Genomic DNA, 19913 nt, shown 5'->3' on the forward strand with positions numbered 1-19913 from the left:
GCAGGATCGAGGACGACCTGCAGAAGGAGGGGGGCCATGTCACGGTCAACTTGGACATGCCTCGGACTCTCCCCGGAGAGCCCTCGGCCCAGCCTTGGGCACATGACGTCCCGTCACGTGCCCCAGCACATATATATATATCCTCTTACGAACCCCTGAGTCTCCTCAAGGATTCGTCTATCAATACTATCCTGTACCCCCTTCTGCGCTTCACGCTTCCTGCTTCACAGTGCTCTCACAACTTAAAACTTTTAGTTAATTAGAACCTTAGAAACCCCTCTAAACGCTCCCTGTAGGCCTACTTCTTACTAGCCCTCCTACTCCTCTAGAATCCCTATACAAACTTCCTAAAAGGGTAATATCATCTGTACTATGTATTATACCTAGGGTATTATTAAACATACAGTGCGGCTCACGAACTCGGTACGTTCGTACTGAACACGTGACCGTTACGATTCACTTTATACGGACTATAGTACGGCCCGTTGGAAGGGTTGTTAATTCCTTCCCCACAAAGCGGAGGATAGATATCTTGTGAGGGGAAAGGCGGAGGATCCAGAGGGTAGCCGAATAAAGTAAGAGAGGAACGGAAACAGAAAGCTCCCCATTCCAAATCTCCCAAGAATGGCTTGTAGACATCATAGGGCGAATTCGGATGACTTTTTAGGTGATCGACGTAATCCGCGTATGTTGCCAATCCGCACCGTTGCGAGCTTTCGTATTGCCTTGTTGCCGCTTGCCGTACCCTTGCGCGCATTTTTGGTCCATTTCAGGAACAGGAAGCAAAATAAATCAAGGTATGACGAAGAAGAGGCTAGCGCAACAAGAAGAATGGGTCCCTAGAATATAAATGAAACTTTACTGTTAACCTCATCATGAATCGATTAATGGTCTGATAAGTTGAGGATGACTTGTGTCAGATTTCGCCTTCCATAGCTCCTTCACATGCCGAAGCTTTGTGAAGCGTGTGAGTATCTCCTGATGGCTCCGTGTCTCGGTAAACGAGGTAGAATTTGGCACTATTGAGTGGCAGGGCGGTTTCTCCCACGATTTAGGAGACCGAGTAAGAACTTAACTAGGCTCCCAACAAAAAGGCAGCATGCAAACGTAACTTTCGGTAACGGCGCGCTCGGCCGAACTTCTGGGCTCGTACATAATACGACAGGGAAATAGGAAGAGAAAAAAAATTATACAGCAGATGTGATATCGACTTCGAGGTTCAGGACCCGTCGTGGGGGCCGAATATGCGGGGTGGAAAAGACATGAATAGAACCGAGAGTGAACAAGTGCGAAAAGTCGAGGGATGAGGATATCCCGAGTGGTCGACTCTCCAAAAACCGGGCGCCTACCATTCTCCAGGCTTTCCAATTCAATCATCTGACCCGACCCGACGGCTCGGGAGCGGCGCTGCGGCGCTGCGGCGCTCCTCCCTCCAAGTGAACGCTTCATCAAGGTGAATTCCCGAAAGATCTGCCAAGTGTGCCTTTTTAACTTGACCAATTGAGGGCCTAAAATGCAAGTACCGGCCCGATTTTTGAGTTAATCATAGGGTGCCTTTCAATCATGTCAAATACTCACTCGGCAGATCATGTAGAGGTATTCTCTCAGCTCCAGTAAAACTAATAGGAGCCTCAGGGTTTTCTCATGCGTTTTTAGTTTGTTCACCCCAGCTCTTCGATCATGTTTTAGGCCATGCTTACGCATAAAAATTATTAAAAGGTATGAACTAGATTAGCCGAAGCAAGGAGGCCAATGCAAGGAATAGATCCTCAGGATCCCTTTAAGCCCCACTAAGGCCAATACGCTTAGTTTATGACACGTTCGGGCAATTAAGGATTGCAAGCGAGTCTAGGATAGGATACAGAAAGAAGCCACGCCAGTCTTGAAACACAGGTGAAGAGTAAACGCACATTTGCTCCACTGAGGAACATTCGATGTAATATTAATATCCTGAAGCGACAGTTGTATTCGTCTCCATCCCCGAGGCTATTCGCTCCAGCCCTCTAAAATAATCGCACGGTGGCCGCCCAAACATTGCCTCTACAAGGCAAACCTAAAGTCTGGGTGAGCATCGCCTAGATCCGCGATAGTCTCATCTAGCACTGCGGGCAATTGCGCTCTCCTTTGGTCCCTCTTCTTGTTTTCGTACATGCATCCGAGATACGTAATGGTAGCGGCGGTAGCTCCCATGCAGGCGAGACCCAAGCCAGTGCTAAATCCAGTATGGAACTTGGGCGCCTCCTTGAAGAGAAAGACATTGGAGCTCACAAAAGCACCGGCAGTTCCAAAGTTAATGATGGCACCAATGGCAATGGCGCGCTTGTATCCCTTCCCGGCATTGATGGAGACCCAGATGATCGAGATAGGCATGGCGAGATAGCATCCACAAGCGATGAAGAACATGCCCATGTATCTGACTGATGCCTTCGGCGGATAAACAATCTCGACGACAAGGCCGGCGGCAAGGACAGCCCAGCCGAGAATGTAGAATGCATACCGGCGCTGCAGGTATTCTGACATGTATGCGAAAATGACAGAGAAAGCCGCGCCAGTGAGGTAGACAGGGATGGTGTGCACTTGGGCCTCAGTAGAAGTGTATCCTAAGCCTTTAAGAATCGTGGGTTGGAAGTTTGCGAGAGAGTTAGCGTTTTCGGTTACACCCATATTCATAGCGACACTTATTTAGCGTTAGTATCGTCCTCGTTGAATATAGAGCAGTATAGGGAGCGGGAGACATACCCAGCCCAGATCTTCCAGTCCTTGAGCACATTGAGCGCCTCCTTCAAAGTAATCTCATCCTCAGCGATGTGCCCTCCTTCAGCCTTGACGCGGGCGAGCATGAAGGCTTTTTCTTCTGGTGCCAGGAAGGTGCAGTTTTCGGGCCAAGGCATGATGAGCGGCACTGAAATAATGCTGACACAGATAGTAATAATTCCCTCGATGATGAAGATCCTGTTGAGAGCAAGTCAGCCCAATTCGAGGAGGAATGATGATTTAGTAGACAGAGACTTACCATCTCCAGGCCCCATATCCAGCTGTTCCATCCATCTTCGCAATCAAGCTTGAGATAAATCCATTGATCGCGCCGGCAATGATACCAGCAGTACAAAAGAAAACGAAGCGAGTAAGGTACTCGGTCTTTTTGTAGTATGCTCCGATCAGATATGCTGCACCACTGATATAAGCGGCTTCACACATGCCCTCGAGGAGACGGCAAATTACGAGCTGCTCCCAGCGTTTTACGAGACCACAACCGATGACAGTGATACCCCAGAAGAACATCATGATGCAGAGCGATTTGGGACCGTACTTCCTGAACACAACCATGAGCGGTACACCAGCGACCAAGTACCCAAGATTGAAGACCCAGACGGAGATGTTGAATCGTTGACCGATGAGGTGGAGCTCCTTCTCCATCCCTTGAATCTTTGCATTCCCAATATTGGCTCTGAACTAAAATTAGGGTTGTCTTCAAATATCTGAGGGGAAGCTTGCCGGTCAATGAAGTTTACGAGATAAAGAACCCATAGTACTGGGAGAATGCGGAGGTCGAGCTTTCGAATAAGTCGTCGTTCAGCGGCAGCATCGAAAGAACCCTCAAGCGTGGAGGAGGTGGGAGAATAGGGTCCGTCGGTGATAACAGCGCCCTTCTCTAATGAAGGCGAGTCAGTCATGGTGGAGAGTGAGGAACAATCCAACTAGGACGCGCCTGAATAGAGCGCCGTTGCTGAAGAATGACAAAAATGGGACAAAAATGGGACAAAAACGATCGGCTCGCTTGAGAAGTATTCGAGGATGAAGCAAAAGAATATGCAAGGTCACAGTAGATATGGAGAAGTCAGATACTGGAGTATATAACGACTGCCGGAGCTTGTAGGCGAGGGGCGAGTTCCTCACCACGAGTCAGAAGAAACGTGCCAAGTGCCGAAACGGTTTGAACGTGGGCGAGGGATCCCTTGTGGGCGAAGAGGGAGTCTGGAGGGACATGGGGTTGGGGAAAATGGGGTGAGCGGTGGGGCAGGTTTGATTTACACGAACAGCTGCAGAGGTCTATACTGCAAGTCCTGAGGCATACAGGATGTTGGTTGGCCAGGCGTTCTTGTGCAAGCTGTGCCGCAATAATCTTGGCATATCAAGAGGCGTCCTCGCAATTCCACTGTGGAGACGCTAGCATCATCCTTGCAGGCACTTGCTCTCCAGCTCCTGGTCTTGTCTCAATGCACAAAGGGATTGGGAAGATAACAATTCGAATTACACCGTTATATACGCGGCGAATTGTTCTGAGAAAGGGAAAGGAAGCAAGAAGTTCTAAACCGTACCTTGAGAGCAGTTTGTGATGGTGGTACAACAGAAGGAAGACGATATTACGTGGATAAGGACAAACAAAAGAAGACGGAAAATTTTCGGTACCCTACCGGAGCATCTCCGAATCTCTGATTTCCGCCCAGTGTCAGACTCTCAACCAACGGGCCGCGGCGCGGGGAAAGTAATACCGCTGCCGAAGGATCGAATATCTCGTAAAAAATCCGGGGGAACGGTTCATTGCCTAAATGAGCATGCTTACCGAACGTTGAACCCAATAAACGGCGACGGTTCCCTTAACCGACTGTGAATGACCGCGTCTCCCTTGCGTTGTCAAAATTTGACGAACGACCCCTTGATTCCAGGATGCAACCATGGAGCTTCATGCGCCCAAGGACCCACAACTGACCCCCAACCGACGTGACTTGACGTTTTATTTCCTGCCTCAGGATTAGTATCTTGGCTTGTTCGAGGGTCTCTCGATCTGTTCTTAGTATCTTCGAGCATTGGTATATTCTTCTCTCCCGGCAGAAGTGACCTGATACAGCTCTCCTCCAATGGGAATCTCTCCGGGCGCACGCAGTTTGGACTCCTATGGAGCCAGCCGTCTGGTTCAGCACGATATGTGCCGAAGCACAGCTTTCATGAGATGCTCAGGTGTGAGAATTGGACTTGGCACTGTCTCTCTGCTCAGATCCTGCGGCTCTACCAGGACTGAAGAAATTTTCTATAAAAGATACTCGGCCCAGCAGTAGTTCCTTCCGCCTCCCCGTTGGAGCGTCTAGATTCGATCTCACCCCTTGTTGACCTCCTCGAAATAGCTTCGGTCCCTCGGTTCTCTTTGGTCCCTTATCATGGTCTTCAGTGCGTACGTAGAGGAGCAGCGTGATCTGCGGTGGGTGACGGTTACGTTGACGAGTATTGCGACGATCTTGCTGTGCTGCCGGTTGATAACCACATGGAGGAATAGAGGCTGGCTGGGTATGGAGGACGCGTTCGTTGTATCTGCGAATGTGAGTGGACTGACCTCCGAGAGCAAGTGCTTCTCTAACAGCGCCCTTAGATCTTCCTGGTTGCTTTCACGGCAATGGTATACATGTCGACAACATACGGATTTGGCACGCATGCAGTGGATATCAAGAAGTCTGGAGGTAATATTTCGAAGGCGATGCAGGTGAATTTCTCCTTTCGATTGTCGTTCAGCAAAACTAATTCGTCACAACGCAGTTCTTCTGGCTAACACAGGTGTTCTACACCCTGTGCAACGGACTCAACAAGATGTCGTTTCTGGCACTATACTACCGTGTCTTCGCCATCAAGCCCTTTCGACGAGCTTGTATGACTATGATGGCCATTTGTATCTCTTGGACAGTCTCCTATGTCTTTGTCGCAATTTTCCAATGCACGCCAATTCATAGGACCTGGGATAGGACAGTGCCTGGACACTGTATCAACTTCTTCTGGCATCGGTAAGCAATCATGACAGTCATTGTCACCGATTTATGCTGATTCCGGTAGCTGGTCGAACGCGATTTCCAATCTTGTCACCGACCTCATCATCTTCTTCATGCCAATGCCCGTAATTATGCGCTTAAAAATGTCCGTCGGCAACAAGATTGGCCTCATCGTCCTCTTCTCTATGGGATTCTTCATTTGCCTCATTACCATGCTCCGCATGGCGACCTTACCACTCACTTTGAAGACCAAGGAGCCAACCTGGGAATCAGCACCGACGAACCTCTGGTCTTTCATTGAGGCCGCAGTAGGCGTGATTTGTTCTTGTCTCATCAGTCTCCGAAAGAGCATCTCTTCCCTTTGGCCGGCCAGGTGGCGGAGCACCAAGGGATCTAGCTACGGACAGTATGGACAGTACGGGCAGCCTGGGTCTGGCAAAGCAATTTCTGGACTCGGTCGCAGCGGTCAGCATGGCACTGCAGGCATGTATCCACTGGAGTCGCTAGAGTCTGTGAAGAATAAGATGCCTGGAAAGAGTAAGACTGAGGTCACTGTGATGGAAGCCAGCCATATCGTGAGTCGCAGCTCAAGTCAAGAGCATATGATTGAAGGCATTACTGTGACGAAGGATTTCCAGATTTCGCGACAATAAAATGGTGGTATCAGTATGAGTGGGGACGTTGTATATAATACATAGAGATGAATGACAACAAACTTTACTGCTGCTTTAGGAGCATTTTGGCCTGGTCAAGGTCCTTCGTCAAATCGTGATCCCAAATCCAGTTCATCCTTTCCAGCGCATCGCGCTCCAGTGCCTCCAGATCATCACCCTTCGGGCCTTGGAGCTCCCAGAGCATACCAGCCTCCCTGCTGGTTTGGACAAGCTTCAGAGATCTTGGGCGTCTCACTTCGTCGTAGGCCCGAAACACTGCTTCAAGGTCATGGGTGCTGTTCGCCTCACCAAGAAGTTCTCCAAGAATGTAACAGTCTTCGATGCACATTCCAGCCCCAGACCCTTGGTGCGGTGTCGTAGCGTGGGCGGCGTCGCCGACCAGGCATATTCGTGGTTGAGTTCGGAAATAAGTGCGAGCCGGGGTACCATGATTGAACAAGGCCCAGATGTCTGGGTTCTTCATGTTGGCCATGATTGCTTGAACCGTTGGGCTCCAGCGGGTGTAATCGGAGCACATTTGCTCCCTTGACGTTTCCACGACCCACTCGGGATCGTTCCATTCGGCTTTTGAGCTGAACGCCACAACTGCAGGAACAGTTAGTGAATGTGGGCTGTCAAAGGGGTCAATGCATACCGTTCATAATCGTCCCATTCGCGATCGGGAAGGTGAGGACGTGGCCTGAATAACCCACATACATCTGTGGCGTTGTCGGTTCCTGCTCGCCCATGATCTCTTTCGCTTTCTGCATCGGGATGAGGCCCCGATATACATATTTTCCCGAGAACACGGGTTGAGCCTCGTCTTTGCCAAGGACCACTTCCCGCGTTCGTGACTTGATGCCATCACAACCAATCACTGCAGAATGCTGGGCAGTAGTTCCGTCCGCGAAGTGGAGAACTGCATCGTCTGATCCGTCGTCTGCTCTGGTGATGTTGACCAGTTTCTTGCGGAATTTGGCGACATCAGCGGGAACCAACTTGACCAGCTCGTCGAGGAATTGTGCTCGATGCACTCCACCCCTTGGACCTCTTCTCGCAGGCATCTCAAAGATGGGCTCCCCTAGTCTTATCTTCCTGCCGTCTTTCTGCAACACAACCCCTTCTTCGTCTTCTTTCCTGCGATCCCCAACTCGAACTGTGAACCACAGTGGTGGGTCAAGTTCGACGTTGTTCGCGCAACGTAAGAATCCTTCCTTAATGCCTGGCGAGATAAGATCCATGATCCTGACCATACATGGTTCAAAACCAACACCAGCACCAATTTCTTCGAATTGCGAGGCTGCTTCATAAAGCGTGAGTGGGATATTGTGTTTCAGGAGACTGATGGTGAGGGTAAGTCCTGCGATGCCGCCTCCAATGATGGCGATGTTAAAAGGCTTTGGGGGGAGTGAACTGCCCATGGTGGTTTCGAGTTGGGTGAGGAGTGCGGGAGTCACTGGTTTGAGGATATGAGAAAAGATTGGTGGAATTGTTGTGAAAGTGTTGGTTTTGAATTCAGGCACCTAAAGCTCAAGGCAAGGCCGTACAAATACTTCGGGATCCGCGTTTTTATGCCCCGCACCACGTGCGGCGGGGCGTCGCTTCGATATGCGCCCGAGGTGGCATGACAGTTGATTTCCGCTGTCTAGGAGCTTGGGTTTGGCTTGATTGGAAGGAATATCAGGGTTTTAAGACTCAAGAGTCTTGAAGCGGAATAATCCTTTAGAACTTGCACCTGCAGATGGAATAGAGAAGCGAGTCCAGTTCGGGCATAATTAGCGGAGCTGCCCAGGTGGCCAGGCGCACCTGGCTTCCATGTGGCATCGCGTGCATCACACGTGTTTGCATCTTGAATAGGAGGTTTGGAAAGTCGAGGCTAGCATTGATGGATTGCCTTAATTAACTTCCCTTACAATCATAATCCTTCGCTAGAATGGGAGAAGGGCGATGTAAGAATGACCACATGGGGGGCTGGGCTAACACTGCCGCTAAAGAGGGTAGAAAGGGTGTTTTCCTTATGTTAGGTTTTATGAAAGGGAGCAAAGTAGCAGGATCTCTTTATGTCGATAACTACAGGAGCGTGCCGAGATGGTGGGTTGAGTGGGGCCGGAGGTTAAGACGCCAATTAGTAGCCAAGGGCCTAAGGCAAGGTACGATGTGGCACGTGCCGAAACGTGATTCTGCCTTTGATGGTCTAGCGCTGAGCTGAGGTTGAAAGTCTTTCTCAAGGTTGCGTTCTGTTCTCTACATGTCCTTGTCTCTGGTGCCAAAATAGCTCCTCCAGAGTGAAGGAAGGACATGAGAAACGGACACTATCGTTCCTAGGATATTTTAGGGTTCACTGGAGGCACCCGTTTCAGCATCTGCATTCCTTTGACCCCTCTCTCTATATGCTCTAACTAAGCGCTAATACGTTTCTTAAAACGTAGAGCTGCAGTCTCTACGCAACTGCACAGGCTCTTCGACGTACTACTGAATTGGTATCTCTAGTGGGGGCCGAAGATATGAGGCGATTATGAGCGAGTAAACTATTTCGGGAATTGGACGAAGTCAACAAATTACGGGGTGTAGATGTCCTTCAGGCAATGCTTTTCGTGCCTTGAAGAAGCTCAAGGAACCCAAGGGCTCTCTATATTTCCCCATGCACTGTTATACCGCTCTCCAGGAATTCTTCTACATAATTTTCTACACTCTAATTGGCTGAAATTATCCTGTCGCGTTTCCATGGTAATGGCCGTGCTTAAGCAAGATGCTGCCACCCCAATTCAAAATCACAACAAGTCGACAAGTCAATTCTAGAATCTATCTGCTTTTGACTTCCTCAATTTCTATTTCAAGCGGGTCGTGGCTTCTCCTCACAAAGCACTGAACACTATTATTTTCAACCGCTCCACGTGTGAAGCTTCCGTGAGGCGAATTTAGGCCCAGGCAAGTTAATTAGGCTAGGTTCGTAATGTGTGGAAATCCACCTTCTGAAGACTCACTGGGCTAGAGTTCTAGACAAATCGACGCCACTTGTCGCTGGAGGGCACAGCTCAGTTCATCTCACAAATGTTTATTTTCTGGCTAACCAACACCTTTACAGTCGTTATTAACAGCTCTGAATCAGTGTAGCCCTTAACCTAGAGAAGTTGAAGCTTGCCTTCGCCGCGCTAATTACAGGAACTGTTGTAAAACTCGTGCAAGTGGTTTCAAAGCCAATCTTGGTCGCATACCTGCCTAGAGACTAGAACATAGTCGCGAGTATAACACGGCTCCAACAACGTTATCTTCGTAAGCATCGATCAGTTTACAAACATTGACGTTTGCAACGACTGCGACTTCTTTATGATGTGGCTTTTTTGATGGTCTTTATGGCTCCGCTAAACCAAACACGTTAAAGTCAGGAAATTCTTCGAGGCTGGTGTGTTAATTACAGTATTTGCCTTGTTCTATAGCTTAATGGAGGGGCTCTATGCACAAGAGCGATTGTTGTTCGCCAAGGTTCGGTGGGAAAAGTACGAAACTCTGGGGATTACAGGATTTGTTCCAATCGTGCAGGTCCTGTTTCTTGCAGGACCAGGGTTTGAAAGGGCAGGGAAATGACCAAGAAGAAGACGTAAAGATAATTGAGGTAGGGTGTCGTGTGTAATTGAGTGCAGTGTAGGCAAACTCCCAGATTGTTCTCGAAGGTGCATTGAACAGAAGACCCTAATCAGACCCCGGCCCGACCAATCCCTGGATTAGTTTCTCTGCTCTATTGTGCAGGATACTTAAGCTATCCTTGTCCTTGCTGCTTCCACGGCTCTGTACTCCGGATCTACCGAAAGTTTATCTTTAACTCCACTTTCCTTTCCCACAGAACTGGACAATTAAAGTTTCCCGTCGATCAAGCTCACCTGACGTGCCCTAATGCATCAATTTTGGCAAATAGGCAGCCTAGCGCCAAGAGGACATTGATGCCGCGATGCTGACACCACGATGGAACTAGCATTAGATTCTGTCAATTCCCTAAGCAATGAATCACCTCGAAAAGGCCTCAACACCCGCAAAAAGTCAATAGGACACTTTCGCAACTCCCCAATTCGACTTTCCCAAACCGCAAGGACTGGAAAGTTCCCAGGCCTTGAGGCATCAGTGAGTCAGGACTAGGCCTCTGCATATTCACCACCCACACTAACGCTAGGCCCATGGACCCAGGACTCTGGGTTTCCAAGAGTTCCACCAACACCGGAAGCTCCAGACTAGGCCTTCGGGCCCTTGTCGCATATACTAACACCTGACATTTTGGGTCAGGTCTCGTTACCCCTTCGAGTATTCTGAGATCGACCTTTAGTGATCTCGCGGATTCAACTACTTCCCTCAACCGATCACCAGGTACGCCTTTAAAGACCCTGGCCATTGTATGAATGGTAAATGCCCAAAAGAGTACTTTAAAACAGATTTGTTCATTGCGGTAGTAATCACTACTACGCAACCCTAAATCAAGCAAACAAAAATGCTCCCTGGATACACTAGTCTTGCAAAGAACGGCGCGTGAGAGCAAGAGATTGTTCTTTTGCGGCCCATATGGATTGCAATGTTCATTCCGACTATGTTACTTGAACTTGGTTGTTCATAGACTTGAATTAGAAGCAGTGTCTGCAGCATATTACTATTCTTCAACCCTCTTTATTTTCTCTTCCTGACGAAGACTTATACGTAAAGGATGCTGACCGATGCTTCGGTATATGATGAACCTATTAGCGATTCTAATCTACAAGGCCATAATGCTATGGCACCAGGCTGTTACGCACCTTGGCGCATTGACACCTTACACAATGGCTGAATTCCAGGGAAGCAAATTACTCAAGAAAAGCTCTTGGCATTGCCGACCCTTGTCATAATTTTTGTGAAGCCTCTGGTGAGCCTTTTAGTAGGCGGAGCTCCCCGAGCTCCACCACCTGCCCATATACATGGGATCACTACCGCATACTATAATTATGTGCTGCCTGCTGAGCAGCTTGCTACTTAGTCCACTCCTTTGCATATATAGACCCTTAGATACACTCTTTTCGCAATCAATTCAGTTCCTCTATGCAATAGCAAAACTTATCACTTCTTGATCTACGCGCACGTTTAACGCCTCCGCCTCGAGCCTCACGCGACCACTTCGCCGACACGTAACCCAAGAAATTGTCGAAGCATATGGGAACCTAAAGAAGTAGCTGTGGGATATGAGCTAAATCGCTTCTTGAAGAGTTTTCGATTATCTGGAGAGCGGAATGTATTTACAAAGGCCCTTGGAGTCGAAATACCTACTAAACGAGGGTATTCACGCAATATGGCTAGGATAGGGGTTGGTAGCGTAGAATATCAATATGTACTACGTTGTGGCTCCAGAGAGCGAGAAGATAATTACCGACAATCTTGAGCTATCTCCGAAGGAATTTGCATACCTGGCATGAGGGTGGATGGATACCCAGCAACTTATAGAAGCTACTAAGAAGTTCCAGGCTGAAGGTGAGAGACAGCCTGCTTGCGAGTTTAAGAAGCCCACCTCTCCCTTTCGAGACCACAGTTGAGAAGTTAGCTAACAAGTACTAGCAGCCGCAAATTTAGGAGTTTTCCATGAGAGGAAGGCAAGAGTTGGTTCGGATCGAGAAAGAGTTTGCGGTCTTGTACGAAGATTGGAAGAGGATGAAGCCCACTCAACGACTCACAAGACTTTCCTGCGAATACTGTCGCTTGGTACTAGGGATATGAAAGGCCTCCCTTCGCGGATTACAAAGCGATTATGAAACCAAGGGAGGTCTAAGGCATTGAAGAATTTCATCTTTTCTTGTTGAATTTCGATGCCTATGAGCTCTACTCGGCACGGTTGAAGCTTGCCTCTAACGCTCTCTGCCGAAGAATTTGAGCAAGCGTTTCCTCAGGTACTTAATTCACCTATGAACAGTGAGTCAAGTACATCAAAGCTTAGCCCCAGAGGGCATGGAAGTGTCTTTGCAAGCAATATTGAATGGGAAAATGTTGAGTACCTGCCAGAAGTACCTGTAGCATATTGACGGCCTGTAAAAGCTCCTAGGCGACAATGTTATGCATGAGGCAAGTCCTTCCGAGAATAACTCAGGCCTCACATAAATGATAGTGGAGTGCTGATGACGCTCGACAATTGACATTTACGATATTCCTATCTTCATGGCCATTAATTTGGAGCGGATCCGGTTCCAAGTACGTGGACACTATATCTTGGTGTTAAAGATGGAAATGAATTAAAAAATGGAACCTCGGGGAACAGTCGGCTGTTTTACTTCTTCGGCACAAGGAGCCAAGTCCTCTTCGGGGTGGATGGTACCCCGTTAAGACTATAGAGATTATGACGATCTCAAGAGGCCGATGTGGGTGGCAGACAGCCATGATTCGATCCTGCTCACACATTGAGCTTACTCAGAGGGCGGAGGAGACTCCGCTAGAGTACCAAAATGACTGCTCACCTCTAGCTATCCTCTGCGAAAAAATTCCAAACGTGCTGTTTCTGCCTGGACGTGGGCCACCACCTCCGCCTGGACGAAGTCCCTGATGGCTGCGCCATGAAATTCAGTGCAATTACACTATTAGAGGCTTCTCTGTGAATAGCTATGACACCTCAGTTTAGAGTGCTATCCACATATGCTACCAAACTCCACACGTACCCCTACCTATTGGAACAAGCCGGCCTGGCGATCACTAGGCACATATGTAGTACAATGCCGCCTCAATTGGAACTAGCCACTCATCCAACTCTCAAATACTGATCCTGTAACCTATCGGAATAGGTCGAGCAGTCGAGGCCCAAGACCAAATAAGGTATAATCCCCACCCGATCTGTTCCGAGCGCAATACACTAGATTCCTCTCCAAATTGCATCATGTAGGCTAAATTAAAAGAGAAACGATTCAGGATACAAGTCTGTGAATGGATTTTAGGCTGGGCTTGGAAGAGATACAAGATGAATGGAGGGTTAAAAATCTTGGCGATAGATGTACGGACGGGCACGAAAGGCTTTTTCGACGTAAGAATATAGATCTGGGAGCTGTTGATATACAGGGTCTGAGAGGTAGTTAGGAATCACGGTGGATTTCAAGGAGTATACTCTCTGCGTGCTGCGGAAGGCTGCTTGGCTCTTTCCTTCCGCCCTTGTTGTGTAGTTAATGTTATCCTGTCAGACATGCCATTTTATTGCTCAAATTCAAACTTTCTACTCTATTAACTGTCTACGCATATATCACTGAAAAAGCTTCCACTATGAGAATATCAAAGCCTGCTTGGCTCCACTTTCTCTAATTCCCCCAGTTCTTCTAGAACATGGGGGTCATCCTCTGGGTGACTTGCACCTCTTGACTTTTTAGACTCAGCAGCCTCCACGATATGGGCCTCGTATTTTGATGAGGAGGGAGTGAAGTTAAATTGGCGAACTTCGCAGTTCAGATAGGCAGTTCCTAAGCAGGTGAGCAAAGATGTCTGATGCCTTGGATTAGGGGGTTGAGCACCTCTTACTGGATCATCTCCAGTCCAGTCCTCTGTCAGGTAATGAAGGAATGCGCCATGTGTGACGAGGAGGACCTTAAAGCACTCAGCGTAAATGCTACCATTGATTTCGTTGGGTGTCAGGTACAGCCTACATGCGATTCAGGGCGTTGGAAGAGCCATGTTCTCAGATCCGCCGCACGTTTCTCTATTGCGGCTTTTTCAGAAGCCCAGTACCCTGTCTGCATGCGACGTTTATCAATTTAGAAATGACTCATGGGTTCCACGTGACTTCAACTTACCTTCGAATTCCAGCCGTCTTCCACAGCATCAAGATTAATTTTCCCCAAACTAAACCCTAAGTTCTCTTCACCAAATAACTGCGAAATACTGATCTCTAATAAATTCCTCGGGTGTCCCACATCACAATTCAAATTGCTCACTTCCTGCGCAGCCGGGATAACCAAATACGGCACTTCCGGGCGAGCCAATGTTGGGCCGAAGCTCAAAATTGCCGTTTGGATTGCACGACGCAGAGGAGAGGAGAGCACCAAGTCGATCGTATTGTGATGAGGGAAGGATTTTTGTAGCTGAAGACATTGCAATTTACCATTGTGAGTCAGAGTTGCGTCATGGATGTGGACGGCATGCTGATGGGGCGTTAGAAGGCTTGAGAGGGAGGAGAACATGTACAGACATTGACGTTATGGCAGCCTTCTGCGTGGCGAACGAGATGGAGAGTTGGAGGCATTGTGATGTGTGCTGTTGAAGAGTTTGGGAAGCTGGTTGTGTGGATGGGCAGCAGTTGGCCACGCTAAACCCTTTTTCGTTAGATTTTGACGAGGTAGGAGCACATGAACTTTTCCAGCCAGTCAATTTGAGGAGTTTTCATTCATTTGTATTGCTTGAGGATCTCAAGGTTCAAAGCCAAAGAGACTTGAATGCGAAGAATCTCCTTAGTTGTTTCGATTGTATTTGAGAACGCATTAAGCCCCCACCATCTCGAGCAAATCTCATTACGTGTCGATTCAACAAGATACCCTATGGTATCTGAAGACCTGGCGAGAGCTATTTAAACTGCAACCACGTATTTCCTGTATTTAGATTTGATTAGGGCTAGTCGTCGTTTCATGAGAAAATGGATAAGCTTCTTTTTCGTGCCATGAAACTGGCATCTACGCCGAACGCTCCAATCGAAATCTCAATTTCACTGACGGCGGGGAGATTACTGAACCCTACCGTTACTGTACTGCGCATTCAATTACATTTCGGACTCCAGTGAGTACTACTGCCAGGTCGGAGGCGGCAGGTAGCCTGAGTTGCAAGTGCTAAAAGGTCAACCTTCTACCATACACAGCAGACGAACATATGTAGGCGGATAGAAATGCACGCGCGACAGCCTGTACCTACTTTTGATTAACTAAATCATGACATGAGGCGCAGCAACCATATGGGAGTAGATAGCGCACATTCGACGGGTGTATTAGTGGCAAGGGATGAAATGCCATTGGATGTTATTTTACCTTACTATTTGTATAGAGTAACGTGGGGGGCGGGGGAAGCCAATAATTAACATTCTTAATAGATTTCTATAGGAGAATTGACTTGCATACAACTAGGAGACTACCCCACTAAGCTCCATGTTTACCCTGGAACTACGACTTCCAAAAGGCAAAGTTCGTTAGGAAAGGGTGAACCCACTCCTGCCTGTGTTGTGATTACCGCCACGTCATAAATTCAAAGGAAATTTATTAGCTCAGGCAGAATGTCCAAATTTCAAACCACCTCTTTGCACTTATGTTTTCGTAAGGAAGCTTGGAAGGGCTCTGCATTAGATCTTGAGCCCTAATCACACCAACCCTGACTAGCGGCCACCTCTCCTTGACTGCTGCGCTGCTCAATGTCGTGGTGAACTGATATACGGCTCAGCTCCGTGATGTTGTCGCATTGGTGCTCTTTGCTAGACCTGGCCTGGGCCCTTTTTGAAATGCAGCGAAATCTAAGAGTTGTCCACTTCTTGAAGCTTTGCTGAGAGGTTTATCACGAATCTTACAACCTAGGTTCAGAACGAATATGGGAATGCCGAGACAGCAGTGGCGATGGTGAAGATATTTTATTCGAGATGGGCGGATATGTCGACGCTCTAGAGATCAACTACTCGACTGTTAATTGCCTGAACGCTCTTCACATTGATATACGCGTACAAGTGGGGTCTGTGGCTGCAAGCTGCTCGTGGAAGACTAATTGAATGCTGTTAGACGCCATAGCTCGAAGGCCTAGGCTCAGCAGGAAGCAAATTCCGGCCCTGACCTATTTCTTCACTCATAAACTCCATAGGATTATAGTAACTTGGCCTGTCCAGGGGTACTTTCTGTTCTTGTTACTAAGTTGAACAACATTCTTTAGACTAAAGCCGCCAAACCTGTTATCTGCCCCAGCCTGAAGAAAGTCATCACAAAAGCTTAGTCCCACACACTGATTTTGGCAGTGTGACTATTCTGGTAAACAACTTTGGGGGTCTACAAGTCCTCCCTGAGGGAAAAGCTGTTAAAGAGGAAAATTGGCTCTGGATCAGGCCTAGCCCGGGCCGTGCGGTTATTAACCTGAATGACGCTATGGTAAAATTCACGAATGGATTGCTTGAAGCCCAATGTATTCGGTGACATATGCCCCTGGAGAGAGGACAAACTTGACGCGCTACTTGCCTGCGTATTTTACAAGGCCAGAGGATTAGTGCTTTATGATGAGCCTGGAAGGTAGTGTGATGATACGTAGGCTAAATAGTGAGGATGAGGACTTGGGGTGTGCCGGCTGGAAAGTGGGTGAGGACAAGAGTCAGGGCTGCACAGTTTTCGAAATGGGCTACCAAAGGTCTGAATTAAAATGAACTAGTAGCTGTGAATTGCACGCTAGAGGGAATGCGCTATTGAGTGTACTAAGGTTGAAGACTGTTGTGTTTGAGCAGAGTTCCAAGTTTCGCTAACATCACCTCCACCAACGTGCTGACTTCTGCTACTGATAACTATCTACGCAGATACCTCCCTGCATGTCTAGATACCATTGAATGTGAGCTGGTAGGGCTTATCTGACCGGTATCCAAACTATGGGTATTGAACCAAGCATTTAGATGGGTTGATGATTTTGTTTTGGTCTAGTTTTGAGGAGCTCAACAGGGAGCTCTGAGGTAACTATATATTATACAAAGCAGGGGCTGGACCTAAGGTGTGAAAGCTCGAAATAGGTGAAAGTACTGCGTGACGTAACGAATGATCCATCAGGTAGTGTCATGGTCCTACGTGCGACACCCTCCTTCGCCTACACAGTCACTGTCACGCTACGCTATTATAACACCCAGAGGACTCGGTGCTGATTGTGTATATTCAAATTCTCTCCCTCGCAGCTAGAAGAAATCGTGGACGGCGTCTCCTCGGGCACCACCGCCGACGAATCTTCACAAACTATCGACGGAACTCCTTCCGCTTCTGCCCCTGATGCGAACTCTTCAACCTGTTGCTTCACTAAGCATGAACTGATGTCAGTCATTAATCGCACGTTCGAGCAGGGGAGTGGAAAAGCATATCGGGAGGCTTCGTGGATTGTTTTGTCACGCAAGCTCTCGATGACGGTTCCTAACCGAAGATGCTACCCCCCTCAGTTCAAGCACATCTCTTGTCATTTGGACGCCCACTCGTCTCTCTGTCCTGCCCGCTAGATTAGCCGCGCAGCTAAGACAGCACGGGAGTCAGCCAGTGTTCCGAATCGGTAGGGGAGCACCTGCAATGGCCACCTGTGGATTTCAGGTGCCCGCAGGTCGCCCCTAAAGCTTAATGGTATGCTTAATTAAGTTAGTGTAGTTGAGGAAGACGCCGTCGTACTAGTTTACTAGGAGGCCATAGGCAGCGTTACTAGCATCATTAGACAATCCTAAGGTGCTATAAAACTAATCATTAATTTATCTTAGGTTTAGAAGAACAAATCTAGCAATAAGGGATATATAAACTGCTCTGTAGAGTTAACTCAAGGTCCAAACATTGCACCTACAGGCTGCAGGCACCTGAGAATCTGAAGGTGAGTTACCCGCCACCTGTCGACTCCGAACACTGGCATCAGCAACTTTGATTGTCCGAGAACAGCGAAGTGAAATAGTAAAACCTAAGCGCTAGCAACCTCTACGTATTCCTCTCAGTCCACAATACAAGAAGCCCTGAAAGGATCAGTTGCGCTTTTACGAGGCCATAGGCGATCTATCCCAGTCTTCCCAACTGATTACTTTTCATTTTTGTTGGTTGGTCCGCAGGCACTTGGAAAGTCCCTGGGTTGGCAATGATTTTCCTGCCACGTTTGCCACAATAATGGAGAACTCTTGCTAATCTTCTCCTCTTTTTCGCTACAAGAACTGTTTGCTTGATATTTTCGTAGGCCTCCGGTATTCTCCCAGCACTTCCAGAGGAGTAAAATTCTGCCTTGAAAGCCCCCCATGGATATTAGTAAGTAGTCACAACCGGCTTGGTTAGAGCAATGATTGATGAATTACGGTATTGCAATCGAAATGACTACCACAGTATGAGCCCCAGATTCGAGTCATACAGCTGCTGGTATCCAAGGTGGTATTGAGCTTAGTAATGTTATTCAGGCTCGTGGTAGTGAGTTGAAAGGGCCTGAGCTTATTCCGGGTTTACCGCAGATAAAAGAAATCATAACAACAGAGTTACCAACTAGTAGGCTTCCAATAGCAGCACTTGCATCGAGATCAAATGATGTCTCGCCCTATGTTTGGAATGCTTGGCTCCTATTGTGTGATTACACCCAGGCTCCCCAACGGCTTCAGCTTGCAAGTTTAAGAAGTATCGTATTATCCCTGACTAGGGTTGTCCTGGCCATCAGACTTGTCAACAAGCAAGTTTGGCTGGGGCAGCCTTGCCGCAAAAAGTCGCTCGAGCTGCAATCTTCCCAAGCTTCCAATGCTTGCACAACACTCTCCCTGAATCTGCACAAATCACGACAACATAGTCTATTAGCCTGATCAAATATACCATAGTCTTCAAGCCTTTCACATTCTTATATCCTTTGAAAATGTAAATAGTTCTTTACGGCGCTTTCTACTTGGTCACTACTACTACCTCCGAGCTTTTTCATCTGGGCGATAGCCTCTAATGAAGGCCTGATCTTGACGGCGTGCGCTCCTAGTACAACGACCGCTTCCTGGGTTTCGTGTTGTGCTGGGATCTAGATAAGACCCTGCTCTCATATTTATCCTCCGAGAAAAGGCAAATGCATGGGGAGGTACATGGTATGGGTATGATGTGTCAAAAAGACGACCGCCTAAAGTCGCTGGATGAGGAGCAAGAAAAGCTCAGCTTGAAAATTTAAGCATACGAGGCGGTCGTAATCGGCTCAAGGATACGAGGCAGTTAACTTAACCCTTCGGCTCTTAGAGCTTACGAGGGGTTTGATAAGGTAACCCGGCATTCCGTTTAGGTCGGGCGTAGGTGCAGTTGGCTGCATGGGTGGTGTGGAGGCTGCTCTCATCCAGGTCTGTGCAACCCTCCTCTTTTTTTCATCTCCCGGTGTTAAGCCAGACATTGGATGATCTTTGGGATTAAGGTCACCCCTGAAGTGAGCAAGAGCATTTGGGCACCACTCTAAAGGTCCAAGTTGAAACCCACATGTCGTAGTGACGTTGTGGTAGAGCGGTTTTACCGTTTCAAAATCCGTTTCTAGCAGCAGGCCTTCTTGTCGACCTCGGGTTGCAACGGCTTCCACTAGTAGATGATTACGCTCTTGAAGCGGTTCGTTCCTATTATGGATTCAATGGGGTGATCAGTACTGGAAATGCGCAGTATCCTGTCGTTAGTCTCAAGAGATGCTTCATATCCATCCCTCATGGTAACGAAGGCCATCTACATTTTGTCAAGCATTGTGTTTTGTTCCAAGGCCACAGTCTGAAGAGCGCTGAAGCACTCAGCAGCATCAACCTCCAAGCTGCTTCATATGCAGCCCCAGGGGCGACGGAGTCAATACAATTGCCTTCAACCGC

At 48.0% G+C, this 19913-nt stretch overlaps 6 protein-coding genes across 6 annotated transcripts; 1 reads left to right on the plus strand and 5 right to left on the minus strand.

Annotated features, from left to right (window-relative positions):
- Positions 1–45: 45 nt before the first annotated feature.
- BDR25DRAFT_357506 (uncharacterized protein) lies at positions 46–768 on the minus strand (the record flags this gene model as incomplete). Its single annotated transcript, XM_033695808.1, has 6 exons — positions 46–93; positions 150–222; positions 322–347; positions 405–434; positions 472–628; positions 677–768. The coding sequence occupies 6 exons, from the start codon at positions 766–768 to the stop codon at positions 46–48; spliced, it is 426 nt and encodes a 141-aa protein (XP_033545413.1).
- Positions 769–1822: 1054 nt separating this feature from the next.
- Positions 1823–3968, minus strand: BDR25DRAFT_344280 (MFS general substrate transporter). Its single transcript, XM_033693922.1, has 4 exons — positions 3496–3968; positions 3014–3448; positions 2740–2952; positions 1823–2677 (listed from the first exon to the last, which is right to left on the minus strand). The coding sequence occupies exons 1-4, from the start codon at positions 3672–3674 to the stop codon at positions 2041–2043; spliced, it is 1464 nt and encodes a 487-aa protein (XP_033545414.1). The 5' UTR covers positions 3675–3968; the 3' UTR covers positions 1823–2040.
- A 1085-nt stretch (positions 3969–5053) lies between these two features.
- BDR25DRAFT_344281 (uncharacterized protein) lies at positions 5054–6335 on the plus strand (the record flags this gene model as incomplete). Its single annotated transcript, XM_033693923.1, has 5 exons — positions 5054–5315; positions 5366–5476; positions 5530–5771; positions 5821–6293; positions 6325–6335. The coding sequence occupies exons 1-5, from the start codon at positions 5157–5159 to the stop codon at positions 6333–6335; spliced, it is 996 nt and encodes a 331-aa protein (XP_033545415.1). The 5' UTR covers positions 5054–5156.
- A 38-nt stretch (positions 6336–6373) lies between these two features.
- On the minus strand, positions 6374–8051 carry BDR25DRAFT_290326 (salicylate 1-hydroxylase-like protein). Its single transcript, XM_033688510.1, has 2 exons — positions 7065–8051; positions 6374–7015 (listed from the first exon to the last, which is right to left on the minus strand). Exons 1-2 carry the CDS (start codon positions 7828–7830, stop codon positions 6474–6476), a joined length of 1308 nt encoding a protein of 435 aa, XP_033545416.1. The 5' UTR covers positions 7831–8051; the 3' UTR covers positions 6374–6473.
- A 5531-nt stretch (positions 8052–13582) lies between these two features.
- Positions 13583–14627, minus strand: BDR25DRAFT_265331 (phosphoglycerate mutase-like protein; the record flags this gene model as incomplete). The annotated part of the gene is made up of 5 exons (XM_033686912.1): positions 13583–13848; positions 13900–13972; positions 14032–14118; positions 14179–14526; positions 14574–14627. 5 exons carry the CDS (start codon positions 14625–14627, stop codon positions 13664–13666), a joined length of 747 nt encoding a protein of 248 aa, XP_033545417.1. The 3' UTR covers positions 13583–13663.
- A 4307-nt stretch (positions 14628–18934) lies between these two features.
- BDR25DRAFT_316044 (uncharacterized protein) lies at positions 18935–19794 on the minus strand (the record flags this gene model as incomplete). Its single annotated transcript, XM_033691568.1, has 3 exons — positions 18935–19078; positions 19319–19673; positions 19781–19794. 3 exons carry the CDS (start codon positions 19792–19794, stop codon positions 18935–18937), a joined length of 513 nt encoding a protein of 170 aa, XP_033545418.1.
- Between the last annotated feature and the right edge of the window lie 119 nt (positions 19795–19913).

Source organism: Lindgomyces ingoldianus (genome assembly GCF_010093535.1).
Source record: "Lindgomyces ingoldianus strain ATCC 200398 unplaced genomic scaffold BDR25scaffold_24, whole genome shotgun sequence".
NCBI lineage: Eukaryota > Fungi > Ascomycota > Dothideomycetes > Pleosporales > Lindgomycetaceae > Lindgomyces > Lindgomyces ingoldianus.